The sequence below is a fragment of the Mobula hypostoma genome, chromosome 7, assembly GCF_963921235.1.
Source record: "Mobula hypostoma chromosome 7, sMobHyp1.1, whole genome shotgun sequence".
Taxonomy (NCBI): Eukaryota; Metazoa; Chordata; class Chondrichthyes; order Myliobatiformes; family Myliobatidae; genus Mobula; species Mobula hypostoma.
In genome coordinates this window covers 90,696,015-90,717,372 of record NC_086103.1, presented here as the reverse complement: position 1 = coordinate 90,717,372, position 21,358 = coordinate 90,696,015, and the positions used below count along the sequence as shown (strand labels likewise).

At 42.1% G+C, this 21,358-nt stretch overlaps 1 protein-coding gene across 3 annotated transcripts in view; it reads right to left on the bottom strand.

Moving 5' to 3' along the window:
- lcp2a (lymphocyte cytosolic protein 2a) overlaps positions 1-21,358 on the bottom strand; it is a 224,335-nt gene that overhangs the window by 171,958 nt on the left and 31,019 nt on the right. For all 3 annotated transcript variants that reach the window (XM_063053707.1, XM_063053709.1, XM_063053708.1), the window contains exon 3: positions 18,141-18,187. In XM_063053707.1, coding sequence (XP_062909777.1) covers positions 18,141-18,187 — 47 coding nt within the window. The remainder of the gene's footprint in view (positions 1-18,140; positions 18,188-21,358) is intronic.

Here is a 21,358-nt window from a genome sequence, read left to right as displayed (position 1 = left end):
CTGCGAACTGAACTAAATTGGACTGAACTGTTGTGTCACTTTGAAATTTGGTCATTTACCCCTAGACAACGATAGAGCTTGATTGATGCTGTTATCTTAATTCTGTGCACATGTGTGTTTATCATTGCTGAACTGTTGCATTTATTATCCTTTCGATTACTGTGTTGCTTGCTTCTTTAATAAAACTTTCTTAGTTCTAGTACTCCAGACTCCAACTGAGTGATCCATTTCTGCTGGTTTGGCAACCCAGTTACGGGGTACGTAACATCCTTTAGTCTTTATCATGAGTGTCTGTGTCTAACATGTGACGCTATTGTTTAAATTTAAATTTGTTAGCCAGGAAAAGACGCATTAATGCCTATTCTGTTTCCTGTTAATCAGCCAATATTCTGTAGGATGTTACCTCCTACACCATCATTTTATTTTCTACAATATTCTTTGATGTAGCACCTTATCAAATGCCATCTAGAAGACTAAGTACAGCACATCCACCAGATGTCCATTATCCATTATACAACACACCTGCTACTGCTTCAAGAAAACTGGTCACACATGATTCCCTTACTACAAAACCATGTTGACTTCCTGATTACTAAGTACCCACCAACGTGAGATTAATTATATCTTCGTTTATTTTTCTGATGTTAAAATGACTGACCACCTACAGCCCTCCTTTTTGAAAAAGCAAGTTATATTTATTACTTTCCAATTGAATGGAACTTTCACCAAATCCAGGAAATTCTGGAAACTAAAACCAATGCAAAATTAAAATGACTTTTCTAGCCACTTCTTTGAAGGTGCCACTTCTTTGAAGGTGCTAGGATGAAGTCCATCAAGCCAGACATCCTCTACAAATACCAAACAAAAGTCCAGGAGTTGGTTCAGCGTATGAAGTAACTGCTAATGTTTAGAATTTTCAGGTAAAATTCCATTTAGCGTATTTCTTATACTTGCTTACAAAGAAACATAGAAACATAGAAAATAGGTGCAGGAGTAGGCCATTCGGCCCTTCGAGCCTGCACCACCATTTATTATGATCATGGCTGATCATCCAACTCAGAACCCTGCACCAGCCTTCCCTCCATACCCAATGATCCCCGTAGCCACAAGGGCCATATCTAACTCCCTCTTAAATATAGCCAATGAACTGGCCTCAACTGTTTCCTGTGGCAGAGAATTCCACAGATTCACCACTCTCTGTGTGAAGAAGTTTTTCCTAATCTCGGTCCTAAAAGGCTTCCCCTTTATCCTCAAACTGTGACCCCTCGTTCTGGACTTCCCCAACATCGGGAACAATCTTCCTGCATCTAGCCTGTCCAATCCCTTTAGGATTTTATACGTTTCAATCAGATCCCCCCTCAATCTTCTAAATTCCAACGAGTACAAGCCCAGTTCATCCAGTCTTTCTTCATATGAAAGTCCTGCCATCCCAGGAATCAATCTGGTGAACCTTCTTTGTACTCCCTCTATGGCAAGGATGTCTTTCCTCAGATTAGGGGACCAAAACTGCACACAATACTCCAGGTGTGGTCTCACCAAGGCCTTGTACAACTGCAGTAGTACCTCCCTGCTCCTGTACTCGAATCCTCTCGCTATGAATGCCAGCATACCATTCACCTTTTTCACCGCCTGCTGTACCTGCATGCCCACTTTCAATGACTGGTGTATAATGACACCCAGGTCTCATTGCAACTCCCCTTTTCCTAATCGGCCACCATTCAGATAATAATCTGTTTTCCTATTTTTGCCACCAAAGTGGATAACTTCACATTTATCCACATTAAATTGCATCTGCCATGAATTTTCCCACTCACCCAACCTATCCAAGTCACCCTGCATCCTCTTAGCATCCTCCTCACAGCTAACACTGCCGCCCAGCTTCGTGTCATCCGCAAACTTGGAGATGCTGCATTTAATTCCCTCATCCAAGTCATTAATATATATTGTAAACAACTGGGGTCCCAGCACTGAGCCTTGCGGTACCCCACTAGTCACTGCCTGCCATTCTGAAAAGGTCCCATTTATTCCCATTCTTTGCTTCCTGTCTGCCAACCAATTCTCTATCCAAATCAATACCTTACCCCCAATACCGTGTGCTTTAAGTTTGCACACTAATCTCCTGTGTGGGACCTTGTCAAAAGCCTTTTGAAAATCCAAATATACCACATCCACTGGTTCTCCCCTATCCACTCTACTAGTTACATCCTCAAAAAATTCTATGTCGTCAGACATGATTTTCCTCTCACAAATCCATGCTGACTTTGTCTGATGATTTCACCGCTTTCCAAATGTGCTGTTATCACATCTTTGATAACTGACTCCAGCAGTTTCCCCACCACCGACGTTAGGCTAACCGGTCTATAATTCCCCGGTTTCTCTCTCCCTCCTTTTTTAAAAAGTGGGGTTACATTAGCCACCCTCCAATCCTCAGGAACTAGTCCAGAATCTAACGAGTTTTGAAAAATTATCACTAATGCATCCACTATTTCTTGGGCTACTTCCTTAAGCACTCTGGGATGCAGACCATCTGGCCCTGGGGATTTATCTGCCTTTAATCCCTTCAATTTACCCAACACCACTTCCCTACTAACATGTATTTTGATCAGTTCCTCCATCTCACTGGACCCTCTGTCCCCTACTATTTCTGGAAGATTATTTATGTCCTCCTTAGTGAAGACAGAACCAAAGTAATTATTCAATTGGTCTGCCATGTCCTTGCTCCCCATAATCAATTCACCTGTTTCTGTCTGCAGGGGACCTACATTTGTCTTAACCAATCTTTTTCTTTTCACATATCTATAAAAGCTTTTACAGTCAGTTTTTATGTTCCCCGCCAGTTTTCTCTCATAATCTTTTTTCCCCTTCCTAATTAAGCCCTTTGTCCTCCTCTGCTGAACTCTGAATTCCTCCCAGTCCTCAGGTGAGCCACTTTTTCTGGCTAATTTGTATGCTTCTTCTTTGGAATTGATACTATCCCTAATTTCTCTTGTCAGCCACGGGTGCACTACCTTCCTTGATTTATTCATTTGCCAAACTGGGATGAACAATTGTTGTAGTTCATCCATGCAATCCTTAAATGCTTGCCATTGCATATCCACCGTCAATCCTTTAAGTGTCATTTGCCAGTCTATCTTAGCTAATTCACGTCTCATACCTTCAAAGTTACCCCTCTTTAAGTTCAGAACCTTTGTTTCTGAGTTAACTATGTCACTCTCCATCTTAATGAAGAATTCCACCATATTATGGTCACTCTTACCCAAGGGGCCTCTCACGACAAGATTGCTAATTAACCCTTCCTCATTGCTCAAAACCCAGTCTAGAATAGCCTGCTCTCTAGTTGGTTCCTCGACATGTTGGTTCAAAAAACCATCCCGCATACATTCCAAGAAATCCTCTTCCTCAGCACCTTTACCAATTTGGTTCACCCAGTCTACATGTAGATTGAAGTCAGCCATTATAACTGCTGTTCCTTTATTGCACACATTTCTAATTTTCTGTTTAATACCATCTCCGACCTCACTACTACTGTTAGGTGGCCTGTACACAACTCCCACCAGCGTTTTCTGCCCCTTAGTGTTATGCAGCTCTACCCATATCGATTCCACATCTTTCCAGCTTATGTCCTTCCTTTCTATTGCGTTAATCTCATCTTTAACCAGCAACGCCACCCCACCTCCTTTTCTTTCATGTCTATCCCTCCTGAATATTGAATATCCCTGAACGTTGAGCTCCCATCCTTGGTCACCCTGGAGCCATGTCTCTGTGATCCCAACTATATCATAATCATTAATAACAATCTGCACTTTCAATTCATCCACCTTCTTACAAATACTCCTTGCATTGACACACAAGCCTTCAGGCGCTCTTTTACAACTCTCTTAGCCCTTATACAATTATGTTGAAATGTGGCCCTTTTTGATGCTTGCCCTGGATTTGTCAGCCTGCCACTTTTACTTTTCTCTTTACTACTTTTTGCTTCTACCCTCACTTTACACCCCTCTGTCTCTCTGCACTAGTTCCCATCCCCCTGTTGTGAACTAACTTCCTCTCGCCTAGCCTCTTTAATTTGATTCCCACCCCACAACCATTCTAGTTTAAAGTCACCTCAGTAGCCCTCGCTAATCTCCCTTCTGTGCTTCTGGCACAGAAGGAGGCCATTTGTCCTTCACATTTATTCTGGCTCTCAGAGTCATCCCCTCAAACCTATTTTACCATTTACCTTCTCACATATCTGATACTTCCACCAAACACCAACACCAAACCAAATAAAACTGTACTTCAACAGCTGCTCTAAGAGATCAGTTTGATCTGTTAAAAAGACTATCTTTGTAAAACTAACCATCCTTGCAAATGTTTGTAAAGTTCTCATTCATGCTCAGTCCACTTAACAATACTGTGTTCTGCTCTCTGTCAGACATTTGGAATAAGTAATTATGCTTAAATAACCAAAATGATAGATGGAGTAGGACTATGGATGTTGTCTCTTTGGACTTTAGCAAACCCTTTGAAAAGGTGCTGGTCTGGAAAGGTTGGGTAGGTAGTTTCAAAACTGGCGTGGAGATGGGAAGCAGAGAGTACTGGCTTTTTCTCAGAACGGAAATGCTGCAAAGGTTAGTGTTGGAAACTTTCTTATTCATTATTTATGTATATAAAGGATCTGGATGCAAAAAGATATGGTTTGATCAGTAAGTTGACAGGAAATTAGGAAGTGTTGTTGATAGTGAAGAAAGTTATTGTAGGTTACAAGGGGATCTTGATCAGTTAAGGAAGTGGGCTGAGGAGTGGCAAATGGACTTCAAGTGTTTAAAATGATGAGAGGCATTGATAAGTTGGATAGTAATACTTTTTGCCCCAGGGAAGGGAGACAAAAACTGGGGGCATAGATTTAGAGTGAAAGGGGAATGATTTGAAAGGGACCTGTGAGACAACATTTTCACATTGAAGATGATATAGAACAAGCTCCCAGAGGAAATGTTCTAAATGGGTACGATAATGTCATAAAAAAACATTTGGAAAAGATGCATGCATGGGCAGGGTTGGAGGGATATGGGTTGAATGCAAGAAATTTGAACTAGCTGGGTTGACACTGATGTTGGCATGGACTCCTTGGGCCAAAGACTGAAATCCATGCTATAACTCTATACCTCTATAATAATGTAACTCCTCTTTTGGACTGTCGATAATGATAGTTTCAGATGTACTTCTGTTAACTGAGGTAACTCAGATAATTTATTTGAAAATAAATATTTGTTCCTATCCTGGAAGGTTATAAACAAAGCATAGTTTTAGACTTGTAATATTGGCAATTATGCGTTATCTTAGAGTCAGAATGAATGCAAACTCAGTAAAAAAAAAAATGTCTTGGCATACAATAATTAGCATTTCGAGTTTGTGGAAAATCTTTCTTCTTATCTTGCCCCAGGATGGCCTGTGACCACAAGAAACAGCTATAGAAAGGGAGATTGTTGAGGAGAGACTGGCTACTAGGTCAGTGTGGGTAGAAATCAGAAACAGAAAGAGAGCAGTTACTCTACTGGGAGCATTTTATAAACCATCCACGGGCCCCAATGGGCAACAGAAACACTGAGGAACAGCTTGGGAGGCAGATTTTTGAAAGGTATAAGAATAACAGTGTCATGGGTGACTTTAACTTCCCGAATAGTGATTGCCACCAGAAGTTTTAGATGGGGTAGAATTTGTTAGGAAGGACTCCTGATACAATATGTAGACAGGTCAACTAGAGAGGCCATAATGGATCTGGTGACAGGCAATGAACCAGGTCAGGTGACAGGCCTTTCAGTGAGTGAGACAGTGTCCACAACTTCCTGACCTTTACTAAAAGAGGTGATTGATAAGTCTGTGGCCTAAGGTAGAAGGAGTCAGTTTTAGAAAACCAAGCACATTTATTTTTCAACATAGTCCCCTCCTACATGTGCACACATAGTCCAGCGGTCGTGGAGCATACAGACCCCTTCTTTGTAGAAGTGGTCCACAGCAGGAGTGATTGATAAGTTTGTGGCCTACGGTAGAAGGAGATGAGTTATTAACTTCAAACTTTCTCCAAGAGTTGAACTGCACGTTCATGTAACGAGAGCGTCTTGCACCTCCAGGTGGTGCACAGCAGGGGTGACTGATAAATTTGTGGCCTAAGGTCGAAGGAGATGAGTTATACAGCTTTCATTACATGCACGAGCAGTTCAACTCTGAGTGAAAATGTAGAAAGTTTGAAGTTAGTAACGCATCTCCTTCTACCTCAGACAACAAACTTATCAATCACTCCTGCTGTGGACCACTTCTGGAGGTCCAAGACAATGACTTCTACAAAGAAGGCATCCGTATGCTCCACGACCGCTGGACTAAGTGTATAAATGTAAGAAAAATAAAAGTGCTAGGTTTTCTAAAATTGACTCCTTCTACCTTAGGCCACGAACTTATCAATCACCCCTTGTATTGTCTTGAACAGGGATTGGAGCAAACAGTATGGGAATACATTTAATTGGGGATGGGTGAATTACTGCTCTTACAAGGGGGAAGGTGATTGGGAAACTGAAAGGTCTGAAGGTAAATCAGTCATGTGGCTGAGATGGAACATCTAGTCAAATGGTAGAAAGAAGCTTACTTACGTTTAGGAAGCCAGGATTGGCCAAGGGTTATATAAGGAAAGTTATATAAGGAAGCCAGGAAGGAGCTTAACCATGGGATTTGTCATTGTGGGGATATAGAATGGGAATTGTCATTGTCGGGATAGAAGAATGGGAATAGTCGAGGCGGGGGTAGTAGAATGGGAATAGCCGGGGTGGGGATAGTAGTCTGGGAATTGAAATTGTAGGGATAGTTTAATGGGAAAGGACGGGGTGGAGATAGTAGAATGGGAATAGTCGGTGTGGGGATAGTAGAATGGGAATTCTCTAGCTGGGGATAGAAGAATGGGAATAGACAGGGTGAGGATAGTAGAATGGGAATAGTCGGGGCAGGGATAGCAGAATGGGAATTGCCATTGTAGGGATTGTAGAAAGGGAATAATCGAGGTGGGGATTGTAGGATGGTAATAGTCAGAGTGGGGACAGTAGAGTAGGAATCGTCATTGTGAGGACAGTAGAATGGGAATTGTCATTGAGGGGACAGTTGAATGGGAATAATCTGGACAGGGATAATAGAATGGGAATTGTCATTGTGGGGATGGTAAAATGGGAATTGCAATTGTGGGGATTGTAGAAGGGGAATAATCGAGGTGGGGATTGTAGAATGGTAATAGTTGGGTGGGGACAGTAGAGTGGGAATTGTCATTGTGGCGATAGTAGAATGGGAATAGTTGTGCAGAGGATAGTAGAATGGGAATTGTCATTGAGGGGACAGTTGAATGGGAATAATCTGGACAGGGATAGTAGAATGAGAGTTGTCATTGTGGGGATGGTAGAATGGGAATAATCGAGACGGGAATAACAGAATGGGAATTGTCATTGTGGCGATAGTACATTCGTAGAGTGGGAATTGTCATTGTGGCAATAGTAGAATGGGAATAGTCGGGGTGGGGATAGTAGAATGGGAATTGCCATTGTGGGTATAGTGGAATAGGAATAGTCGGGGTGCGGATAGCAGAATGGGAATAGTTGGGCTGCTGACAGTAGAAATGGAATTATCGGTGGGGAGAGTAGATTGGGAATTGTCATTGTGGAGACATTAGAATCGGAATATTTAGGGTGGAGATAGTAGAATGGGAATAGTCAGGGTGGGGATCGTAGTATGGGAATAGTCGGAGTGGGGATAGTATACTGGGAATTGACATTGTATGGATAATATAATGGGAAAGATCAGGGTGGGGATAGTAGAATGGGAATTGACATTGCAGGGATAGTAGAATGGGAATAGTCGGGGTGGAGATAGTAGAATGGGAATACTCGGTGTGAGGATAGTAGAAAGGGAATTGTCGGTGTAGAGATAGAAGAATGGGAATAGTCGGGGTGGGGATAGTAGAATGGGAATTGACATTGCAGGGATAGTAGAATGGGAATAGTCAGAGTGGGGATAGTAGAATGGCAGTAGTCTGGGTGGAGATGGTAGTATAGGACTTGTCGGGATAGGGATAGTAGAATGGGAATTATCATTGTGGGGATAGTAGAAGCAGAATAGTCGGGGTCGAGATAGTAGAATGGGAATAGTCAGGGTGGGGATAGTAGAATGGCAGTAGTCTGGGTGGAGATGGTAGTATAGGACTTGTCGGGATAGGGATAGTAGAATGGGAATTATCATTGTGGGGATGGTAGAAGCAGAACAGTTGGGGTCGAGATAGTAGAATGGGAATAGTCTGGGTGGGGATAGTAGACTGGGAATTGACATTGCAGGGATAGTAGAATAGGAATTTTCATTGTGGGGATAGAAACATAGAAAAATATGGAAAACCTACAGCACAATACAGGCCCTTCGGCCCACAAATTTGGACCGAACATGTCCCTACCTGAGAAATTACTGGGCTTACATAGAGCTTAGATAAAAAGAGGGCTATATGTACCTATCCAAAAGTCTCTTAAAAGACCCTATTGTATCCACCTCCACCACCATTGCCGGCAGCCCATTCCATGCACTCATCATTCTCTGAGTAAAAAACTTACCCCTGACATCTCCACTGTACCTACTCCCCAGCACCTTAAACCTGTGTCCTCTTGTGGCAACCATTTCAGCCCAGGGAAAAAGCCTCTGACTATCCACACGATCAATGCCTCTCATCATCTTACACACCTCTATCAGGTCACCTCTCATCCTCCGTTATCCAGGGAGAAAAGGCCGAGTTCACTCAACTTATTTTCATAAGGCATACTCCCCAATCCAGGCAACATCCTTGTAAATCTCCTCTGCATCCTTTCTATGGCTTCCACATCCTTCCTGTAGTGAGGTAACCAGAACTGAGCACAGTACTCCAAGTGGGGTCTGACCAGGGTCTTATATAACCATATAACAATTACAGCATGGAAATAGGCCATCTCGGCCCATCTAGTCCATGCCGAACTTTTACTCTCACCTCGTCCCATCGACCTGCACTCAGCCCATAACCCTCCATTTCTTTCCTGTCCATAAATCTATCCAATTTAACCTTAAACGACAACATCGAACCTGCCTCAACCACTTCTGCTGGAAGCTCATTCCACACAGCTACCACTCTCTGAGTAAAGACGTCCCCCTCATGTTACCCTTAAACTTTTGCCCTTCAACTCTCAACTCATATCCTCTTGTTTGAATCTCCCCCAGTCTCAATGGAAGAAGCCTATCCATGTCAACTCTGTCTATCCCCCTCATAATTTTAAACACCTCTATCAAGTCCCCCCCTCAACCTTCTACGCTCCAAAGAATAAAGACCTAACTTGTTCAACCTTTCTCTGTAACGTAGGAGATGAAACCCAGGCAACATATTAGTAAACCTCTTCTGTACTCTCTCAATTTTATTGATATCTTTCCTATAATTCAGTGACTAGAACTGTACACAATACTCCAAATTTGGCCTTACCAAAGCCTTATACAATTTCAACATTACATCTCAACTCCTATACTCAATGCTCTGATTAATAAAGGCCAGCACACCAAAAGCTTTCTTCACCACCCTATCCACATGGGATTCCACCTTCAGGGAACTATGCACCATTATTCCTAGATCCCCCTGTTCTACGGCATTCTTCAATGCCCTACCATTTACCATGTATGTCCTATTTTGATTAATCCTACCAAAATGTAGCACCTCACATTTTTCAGCATTAAACTCCATCTGCCATCTTTCAGCCCACTCTTCTAACGGGCCTAAATCTCTCTGCAAGATTTGAAAACCTAGTTCATTATCCACAATGCCACCTATCTTAGTATCATCTGCATACTTAGTAATCCAATTTACCAACCCATCATCCAGATCATTAATATATATGACAAACAACATTGGACCCAGTACAGATCGCTGAGGCACACCACTAGTCACCGGCCTCCAATCTGACAAACAGCTATCCACCACTACTCTCTGGCATCTCCCATCCAGCCACTGCTGAATCCACTTTACTATTTCGATATTAATGCCTAACGATTGAACCTTCCTCACTAACCTTCCGTGTGGAACCTTGTCAAAGGCCTTACTGAAGTCCATATAGACAACATCCACCGCTTTACCCTCGTCAACTTTCTTAGTAACCTCATCAAAAAATTCAATAAGATTTGTCAAACATGACCTTCCACACACAAATCTATGTTGACTGTTCCTAATCAGAACCTGTCTATCCAGATAATTATATATACCATCTCTAAGAATACTTTTCATCAATTTACCCACCACTGACGTCAAACTCACAGGCCGATAATTGCTAGGTTTACTCTTAGAACCCTTTTTAAACAATGGAACAACATGAGCAATATGCCAATCCTCCGACACCACCCCTGTTTCTAATTACATTTGAAATATTTCTGTCAGAGCCCCTGCTATTTCTACACTAACTTCCCTTAAGGCCCTAGGGAATATCTTGTCCGGACCCAGAGACTTACCCGCTTTCATATTCCTTTAAAGCGCCAGTACTTCCTCTTCTTTAATCGTCATACTTTCCATAACTACCCTTCTTGTTTCCTTTACTTTATACAATTCAATTTCCTTCTCCTTAGTGAATACCGAAGAAAAGAAATTGTTCAAAATCTCCCCCATCTCTTTTGGCTCCACACATAGCCACCCACTCTCATTCTCTAAGGGACCAATTTTATCCCTCACCATCCTTTTGCTATTAACATAACTGTAGAAACACTTTGGATTTATTTTCACCTTACTTGCCAAAGCAGCCTCGTATCTTCTTTTAGCTTTTCTAATTTTTCTTAAGATTCTTTTCACATTCTGTATATTCCTCGAGCACCTCATTAACTCCAATCTGCCTATATTTATTGAAGAACCCTCTCTTTTTCCGAACCAAGTTTCTAATATCCCTTGAAAACCATGGCTCTCTCAAACTTTTAACCTTTCCTTTCAACCTAACAGGAACATAAGGATCCTGTACCCTCAAAATCTCACCTTTAAATGACCTCCATTTCTCTATTACATCCTTCCCATAAAACAAATTATCCCAATTCACTCCTTCTAAATCCTTTCGCATCTCCTTAAAGTTATCCTTTCTCCAATCAAAAATCTCAACCCCAGGTCTAGTCCTATCCTTCTCCATAATTATATTGAAACTAATGGTATTGTGATCACTGGACCCAAAGTGCTTCCCAACATATACCTCCGTCTCCTGCCCTACCTCATTCCCCAACAGGAGATCCAACACTGCCCCTTCTCTAGTTGGTACCTCTATGTATTGCTGCAAAAAACTATCTTGCACACATTTGACAAACTCCAAACCATCCAGCCCTTTTACAGAATGGGCTTCCCAGTCTATGTGTGGAAAATTAAAATCACAACCTTGTGCTTACTATAAATATCTGCTATCTCCTGACACATTTGCTCCTCCAGTTCTTGGTCCCCATTAGGTGGTCTATAATACACCCCTATAAGCTTCACAAACACCTTTCCTATTCCTCAATTCCACCCAAATAGCCTCCCTGGACAAGTCCACTAATTTATCCTGCCAGAGCACCGCTCTTATATTTTCTCTGACAAGCAATGCAACACCTCCCCCCTTGCCCCTCTTATTCTATCACACCTGAAGCAACAAAATCCTGGAATATTTGGTTGCCAATCACACCCCTCCTGCAACCACGTTTCACTAATAGCTACAACATCATATTTCCAGGTATCAATCCATGTTCTAAGCTCATCCACCTTTCTTACAATGCTCCTAGCATTAAAATAGATGCATTTAAGAAACTCTCCACCTCCTACTCTCTGTTTAAACATAGAAACATAGAAAATAGGTGCAGGAGTAGGCCCTTTGGCCCTTTGAGCCTGCACCGCCATTCAGTATGATCATGGCTGATCATCCAACTCAGAACCCTGTACAAGCCTTCTCTCCATACCCCCTGATCCCTTTAGCCACAAGTGCCATATCTAACTCCCTCTTAAATATAGTCAATGAACTGGCCTCAACTGTTTCCTGTGCGGAGAATTCCACAGATTCACCACTCTCTGTGTGAAGAAGTTTTTCCTCATCTCGGCCCTAAAAGGCTTCCCCTTTATCCTCAAACTGTGACCCCTCATTCTGGATTTCCCCAACATTGGGAACAATCTTCCTACATCTAGCCTGTCCGATCCCTTTAGAATTTTATACGTTTCAATAAGATCCCCCCTCAACCTTCTAAATTCCAGAGAGAGTATAAGCCTAGTCGATCCAGTCTTTCATCATATGAAAGTCCTGCCATCCAAGAATCAATCTGGTGACACACATCAAAATTGCTGGTGAACGCAGCAGGCCAGGCAGCATCTCTAGGAAGAGGTACAGTCAACGTTTTGGGCCGAGACCCTTCGTCAGGACTAACTGAAGGAAGAGCTAGTAAGAGTCTTGGCCCGAAACGTGGACTGTACCTCTTCCTAGAGATTCTGCCTGGCCTGCTGTGTTCACCAGCAACTTTGATGTGTGTTGCTGGAATCTCTTACAAGCTCTTCCTTCAGTTAGTCCGGATGAAGGGTCTTGGCCCGAAACGTCGACTGTACCTCTTCCTGGAGATGCTGCGTTCACCAGCAACTTTGATGTATGTTGCTTGAATTTCCAGCATCTGCAGAATTCTTTGTGTTTGAGTTTTTGAAATCAATCTGGTGAACCTTCTTTGTACTCCCTCTATGGCAAGAATGTCTTTCCTCAGATTAGGGGGACTAAAACTGCAGTAGTACCTCCCTGCTCCTGTACTTGAATTCTCTTGCTATGAATGCCAGCATACCATTCGCCTTTTTCACTGCCTGCTGTACCTGCATGCCCACTTTCAATGACTGGTGTACAATGACACCCAGGTCTCGTTGCACCTCCCTGTTTCCTAATCGGCCACCATTCAGATAATAATCTGTTTTCCTGTTCTTGCCACCAAAGTGGATAACCTCACATTTATCCACATTAAATTGCATCTGCCATGAATTTGCCCACTCACCTAACCTATCCAAGTCACCCTGCATCCTCTTAGCATCCTCCTCACAGCGAACAATGCCGCCCAGCTTCATGTCATCCGCAAACTTGGAGATGCTGCATTTAATTCCCTCGTCTGAGTCATTAATATATATTGTAAACAACTGGGGTCCCAGCACTGAGCCTTGCAGTACCCCACTAGTCACTGCCTGCCATTCTGAAAAGGTCCCGTTTATTCCCACTCTTTGCTTCCTGTCTGCCAACCAATTCTCTATCCACATCAATACCTTACCCCCAATACCCTGTGCTTTAAGTTTGCACACTAATCTCCTGAGCGGGACCTTGTCAAAAGCCTTTTGAAAATCCAAATATACCACATCCACTAGTTCTCCCCTATCCACTCTACTAGTTACATCCTCAAAAAATTCTGTGAGATTCGTCAGACATGAGTTTCCTTTCACAAATCCATGGTGACTTTGTCCGATGATTTCACTGCTTTTCAAATGTGCTGTTATCACATCCTTGATAACTGACTCTTGCATTTTCCCCACCACCAATGTCAGGCTTACCGGTCTATAATTCCCCGGTTTCTCTCTCCCTCCTTTTTTAAAAAGCGAGGTTACGTTAGCCACCCTCCAATCCTCGGGAACTAATCCAGAATCTAAAGAGTTTTGAAAAATTATCACTAATGCATCCACTATTTCTTGGGCTATTTCCTTAAGTACTCTGGGATGCAGACCATCTGGCCTTGGGGATTTATCTGCCTTTAATCCCTTCAATTTGCCTAACACCACTTCCCTACTAACATGTATTTCCCTGAGTTCCTCCATCTCACGAGACCCGTGGTCCCTTACTATTTCCGGAAGATTATTTATGTCCTCCTTAGTGAAGACAGAACCAAAGTAGTTATTCTATTGGTCTGCCATGTCCTTGCTCCCCATAATCAATTCACCTGTTTCTGTCTGTAGGGGACCTACATTTGTCTTAACCAATCTTTTTCTTTTCACATATCTATAAAAGCTTTTACAGTCAGTTTTTATGTTCCCTGCCAGCTTTCTCTCATAATCTTTTTTCCCTTTCCTAATTAAGCCCTTTGTCCTCCTCTGCTGGACTCTGAATTTCTCCCAGTCTTCAGGTGAGCCACTTTTTCTGGCTAAATTGTATGTTTCTTCTTTGGAATTCGTACTATCCCTAATTACCTTCCGTGGTTTATTCTTTTGCCAAACTGGGATGAACAATTGTTGTAGTTCATCCATGTGATCTTTAAGTGCTAGCCATTGCATATCCATCGTCTACCCTTTAAGGATCATTTGCCAGTCTATCTTAGCTAATTCACGTCTCATACCTTCAAAGTTACCCTTCTTTCAGTTCAGAACCTTTGTTACTGAATTAACTATATCACTCTCCATCTTAACGAAGAGTTCCACCATAATACGGTCACTCTTACCCAAGGGGCCTCGCATGACAAGATTGCTAACTAACCCTTCCTCATTGCTCAAAACCCAGTCCAGACTAGCCTGCTCTCTCGTTGGTTCCTCGACATGTTGGTTCAGAAAACTATCCCAGATATATTCCAAGAAATCCTCTTCCTCAGCACCCTTACCAATTTGGTTCACCCAATCTATATGCAGATTGAAGTCACCCATTATAACTGCTGTTCCCTTATTACATGCATTTCTAATTTCCTGTTTAATGCCATCCCCAACCTCACTACTACTGTTAGCTGGCCTGTACACAACCCCCACCAGCTTTTTCTGCCCCTTAGTGTTATGCAGCTCTACCCATATCGATTCCACATCCTCCTGGTTAATGTCCTTCCTTTCTATTGCATTAATCTCCTCTCTAACCAGCAATGCCATCCCACCTCCTTTTCTTTCATGTCTATCCCTCCTGAATATTGAATATCCCTGCATGTTGAGCTCCCATCGTTGGTCACCCTGGAGCCATGTCTCTGTGATCCCAATTATATCATGTTCATTCATAACTACCGGCACATTCAATTCATCCACCTTGTTACAAATGCTCCTTGCTTTGACACACACAGACTTGCTTTTACAACACTCTTCGCCCTTATACAATTATGTTGAAAAGTGGCCCTTTTTTATTTTTGCCCTGGATTTACCTGCCTGCCACTTTTACTTTTCACCTTACTACTGTTTGCTTCTACCCTCATTTTACACCCCTCTGTCTCTCTGCACTTGTTCCCATCCCCCTGCCACATCAGTTTAAATCCTCCTGAACAACAGTAGCAAACGCTCCCCCTAGGACATTGGTTCCAGTCCAGCCCAGGTGCAGACCGTCCTGTTTGTACCGGTCCCACCTCCTCCATGGAGCAAACAACTTTGTTATCTTTTTCTTCCTTGTCCCCTACCTCTTTGGTCTGAATGCTCCTGATCTCTGTCCCCTGCCTATCCTCTCTCACACACTATCCACCTGCTTTCTCTATTTGTGAACTAACCTCCTCTCTCCTAGTCTCTTGAATTTGATTCCCTCCCCCCCAACCATTCTAGTCACCTCAGTAGCCCTCGCAAATCTCCCCGCCAGGATATTGGTCCCCCTAGGATTCAAGTGTAACCTGTCCTTTTTGTACAGGTCACGCCTGCGCCAACAGAGGTCCCAATGATCCAAAAACTTGAATCCCTGCCCCCTGCTCCAATCCCTCAGCCACGCTTTTATCCTCCACCTCACTGCATTCCTACTCTCACTGTTGCGTGGCATAGGCAGTAATCCCGAGATTACTACCTTTGCGGTCCTTTTTCTCAACTACCTTCCTAACTCCCTATATTCTTCTTTCAGGATTTCTCCCCTTTTCCTATCTATGTCATTGGTACCTATATGTACCATGACCTCTGGCTCCTCTCTCTCCCACTTCAGGATCTCTTGGATGCGATCAGAAACAATTAAGAATGGACTTGAGAGAAAACAAGGGCCATGAGAAGGTTTTGGCAAAGGAAGGTTAAGGAAAACCCCATGAAGAACAGAATGACCAGAGTGAGGGTAGGACTGATCAGAGATGAAAGAGAGAACATATGCCTGGAGTCAGAAGAAATAGGGAAGGTCCATTATGAATACCTTGCTTCAGTATTCATTAGTAAGACAGACCTTGATGGAAGTCAGGGCAGGATAAAACAGATGGTATGCTGGAACACGTTGATGTTATGAAAGTGGAAGTGCTGGAACTTTTCAAAAACATTAGGTACAGAAGAGATGTCAGGGGTAAGTTTTTGTACACAGAAAGTGGTGAGTGCGTGGAATGGGCTGCCGGCAACACTGGTGGAGGCAACTACGATAGGGTCTTTTAAGAGATGCCTGGGTAGGTACATGGAGCTTAGAAAAATAGAGGGCTATGGTAACCCTGGGTAATTTCTAAGGTAAGGACATGTTCAGCACAGCATTGTGGACCGAAGGGCCTGTATTGTGCTGTAGGTTTTCTATGTTTCTATTAGGATAAGTAAGTCACCAGGGCTGAAGGGATATACACCAGGTTACTATAGAAAGTAAAGGAAGCGATGTATGCACCTTTGAGATTGATCTTTATGTCCTCACTGGCCACAGGAACAGTACCAGAAGTTTGGAAGGTGGTGGATGTTATTCCTTTGTTCAAGAAAGGACAATTGGGTTACTCCAAGTGATAACCCTAGGAATTATAGACCAGTGAGTTTTACATCTGTGGTGGGAAAGGATTCTTAGAGGTAGGATTTACAAGCATTTGGAAAAGCATAGCATGATTAGGGATAGTCAGCATGACTTTGTAAAGGACAATTCTTGTCTCACAAGCGTGAGTGAATTCTTTGAGGAAGTGACAAAACAAATTGAGCAGTGTATATGTATTTTAGTAAGGCACTTCACAAGGTTCCTAATGGTAGGCTCTTTCTGAGAGTCAGGAGGCACGCGATCCAGGAGAACTTAGCTGCATTGATTCAGAATTGGCTTGTCCCCAGAAGGCAGAGGGAGGTAGTAGATGGAGTATAACATAAGCCCAAGAGATTCTGAAGATGTTGAAAATCAGAGTAACACATAGAAAATGATGGAGGAACTCAGCAGGTCAGACAGTATTTTTGGAGAGGAGTAAAGGGTCATTGTTTACCGCTGGTCTATGATCTCCATGTAGAATAAAGAGTCTTGGTATGAGACCTAGAAAAAGTAGACAGCAAGAATGGAAGTGTGTAATATGAGGAAACATAATTTTAAGGTGGTTGGAGAAAAGTATAGTGGGGATGTTGGAGATCATTTTTTTCACCCTGTGAATGGTAGGTGCATGGAACACACTGCCAGAGGTGATGGTAAAGGCAGATACATTACGGACATGTAAGAGATTCTTAGATAGCTACATAGGTGAAAGAAAAAATGAGAGCTATTTAGGTGTGAAAGGTTTGATTAATCTTAGAGTAAAAGGTTAGTACAACATTGTAGGCTGCAGGGCCTGCACTTCCATGTTCCAAGTTGTATTAAACTGCAGAGAGTTGTGGTCACAACTCAGCACCCCATCGAAACCAGCCTGTCCTCTATGGACTCCATACTTCTTGCTGCCTCAGCAAAGCAGCCAGTGTAATCAAAGACCCCACCTTTCCCAAATATTTTCACTTCTCCCCTTCCCCAACATGCATAAGATAAGATAGCACATTCTAAGCCTGAGAGCACATTCCACAAGGCTAAAGGACTCAGAAGTACTCCACTTTTTATAAGACTATAAAGGTTTCGAAGTATGATAATATTGATCTCACAATCTACCTCGTTATGATTTTGCATCTTAATGTTTACCTGCACTGCACTTTGTCTGTAGATGTTACATTTTATTCTGCATTCTTTTACTGTTTTACCTTGTTCTACCTCAATGCACTGTATGAACAGTATACAAGATCAGCTTTTTACTGTACAATACCTTAGTGCATGTTACAATAATATTCCAATTCCAATATGTTTGTAGCAAATGGGATTGTTTACAAATAAATCTATTTGAGAATGAACAGTTGGCCAAGGAAAGGCTTGTTGCCTCGCATAAGTTGAAGAATGCAATTCATATGGTAACACTCAGATTTCAGTGCTATGGACTGTAATGTAGGTACCGCATAGTTTGCATGAATTACTCCCTCTTTCAAGCTGTACTTTGCATGCATAAATATCCTTAGAATTACTTACGGCACACGTAGTGTGGGGAATCTTTGAATGTCATTTTCTGACATGTTCTGTAAAGTGAAAGAAAATATCAGTTAAGTAGAGGTGTATAATTTTGAAATTGGTGTGTAGACTTACAAGAAATAGTGCTTAAATGAACAGCTCCAATGTCCAATGAGTATACACAGAAAATGATAACCATTGTTTGAACCAAAAACGTTAACACCTAATTAACAGACAAATGGTAATATATACAGTAGAGCGATGGAATACCTACCATATTATTTACATTATAAGAATGAAATGTTCATCACGTCAAACATAAAATCTACTCAGAGCAAATGAAAAGATATTGTGAAGCTTTTTTTAAATGCCTTTCTGCTGTGTCTTAATGTTTTAATATTGTTGCATAAATGGTTAAAGCAATTACAACATGCATGGACTCTGTACCTCAGTGCAATCAATTAGGTCAGAAACAACGCTAACTACAAAGAACGTGTGCAAACAAATGATGTTTAGAGATTGCTGGATGTGAAAACCAGGGTGTTATTTTAAGCTATGAGACAGTGATGAGGTTTTGAAAGCAGGTGGCTAGCCTAGGACAGAACAACTACGTTAAACCTATCAGGAACGTTCTAATGAATGAATGAATCAAACCAGAGCTGGAACACTAAATGAATGCAGAGAAAACGAAGACTGAAATATCCAAGGAACCATGCAGCTGAAACAAGTGCTGTCTGTCAGAGAATTTCAGACAATGAGCATAAAGGTTCCATTTCAAGGAACAGCTGTGAACAAGTAAACAAGGATGATAAAATACACTGCTGGCGAAGGTGGTAGTGGGAGATACAATAGGATCTTTTAAGAGATTCTTAGATAGGTACCTGGAGCTTAGAAAAATAGAGGGCTATGTGGTAGGGTATTTCCAGACAGTTTCTAGAGTAAGTTACATGGTCGGTACAACATTGTGGGCTGAAGGGCCTGTAATGTGCTGTAGATTTCTATGTTTTCTGAGAGGAACTGCAGAAGAGAAGGCAGAGTGAAGTGTAAAATGCACTTTTGAGAGGAACAAGGTAATATAACTGGGATTTGGCAGTCACCTGCAGGGTACAGCAGGAGGAAAAGAATGCTAAACAAAAAAAGGGTTTCAGCCCAAAATGTTGACTGTACTTTTCTCCGTATTTGCTGCCTGGCCTGCTGAGTTCCCCCAACATTTTGTGTGGTTGCTAGAAAAAGAATGCTGATGCATCACTGTCACTCTGAGAGAGACGGTAACCATCATTCTACTGGATGCAACTGTTGTGCTTGAGAAAGAAACTTATACCAAATGTGGGGTGCATACTTTATCATAAAATATGGAACAGGACAGCGTTTGCAGTGATCATGATGCTGAGTTAAACTAATATGCTGTCAGCACAGGATACATACATCTCCAAAAATTTGCATCTATCCAGAGTTTTTGAGGAAGTTACCAGAAGAGTTGATGAATCAGAATCAGATTCACTGATTTAATATCACTGGCATATGTCATGAAATTTGTTATCTTAGCAGCAGCAGTACAGTGACATACATGATAATACGGGGGGGGGGGAGTGAAATAAATAAATAACAGTAAGTTTATATGTCTATGAAATAGTTAAATTGAAAACAGTGCTAAATCAGCAATAATAGAAGTGAGGCAGTGTTCAAGTCCAATCAAAATCAGAGGGTAGAAGCTGTTCCTGAATCTCCAAGTGTGCGTCTTCAGGCTTTCCTAAAGATAACTACGAGAAGAGGGCATGTCAATGAGGGGCATCTGGCGGCTTTGGGCCTGTACTCACTGGAATTTAGAAGAATGCGCGGAATCTCATTGAAACCTATTGAATGTTGAAAGGACTAGAAAAGTTGGATGTGGAAAGGATGCTTCCTATGATGGGGTATCCGAAACTGGAGAGCACAGCCTTAAAATTTGAGAGGCAAGCTTTTAGAACAGAGGTAAGGAGGAATTTTTTTAGCCAGAGAGTAGTGAATCTGTTGAATGCTCTGCCACGGAATGCGGTGGAGGCCAAGTCCGTGGATATATTTAATGTGGAAGTTGATCGTTTCCTGATTGGTCAGGGCACCAAAGGATATGGTGAGAAGGCAGGTGTGTGGGGTTGAGTGGGATCCAGGATCAGCCATGATGAGACTGCCATTCTGGCCCAATTCTGCTCCTATGTCTCGTGGCCTTATGGTCTTATGTCCTGGGTGATGTGGGTTCTGAATGATGGACGCCACCTTTCTGAGACAGCATCCCTTGAAGATATCTTAGATACTACCAAGGCTAGTACCTAAGATGGAGTGGACTTATTTTACAACTTTCTGTAGCTTCTTTCAATCCTGTGCAGTAACACTCCCCCATACCAGACAGTGATGCAGCCTGTCAGAATACTCTCCACAGTACGTCTACAGAAGTTTTCGACTGTCTTAGATGACAGACTAAATCTCCTCACATTCCTCATGAAATATAGCAGCTGTCCTGCCTTCTTTATGGCTTTTTGCTTTTTTTTCAACATAATCTTCTTACTCATGTGCCTTTTGTTTCTTTGTTTATAAAGCTTGAGACCCCTCCATTGATTTTTTTTGATTGTGTGCTCAGTCCACGGCACAATTCTCAAACATGCTTGTAAATATCCATGCTAAATGCATCGGTTTGTACATCCCTGCATTAAGTTTCATCTACCATATGTTTAACTATACTACCAGCCATTCCCTCATCTCACTGTTTGCCAGACTTCCAAGAATCAGAACCAGATTTATCATCACTGACTGGTAAGCCATAAAATTTATCATTATATGACAGTAGTACAGTGTGGACATAAAATTACTATATTTATTTTCCAATTTAGTGTAAACCAACAGAATAACAAGGTAGTTTTCAGGGTTCATGCATCATTTCAAAATGTGATGGTGCAGAGAAGCAGCTGTTCCCGAGTCATTGAGTTGAGTCTTCAGGCTCCATGATCTTCTCCCTGGTGGAAATAATAATACGAAAGCATTCGAAAGGATGTTGAGGGTCTTTAGTGATAGATGCCATCTTCCTGAGGTACTGCCTCTTGAAATGACCTTGATGGTGAGGACAGCTCTGCCTATGATCAAGCAGACTGAGTCTACAAGCCTCTGCAGCTTTTTGCAGTTCTATGCATTAAAGCCTCCATATCAGGCTGTGATGCATCTATAGAAATTAGCAAGAATCTTTTGTAACACACCATATCTCTTCAACC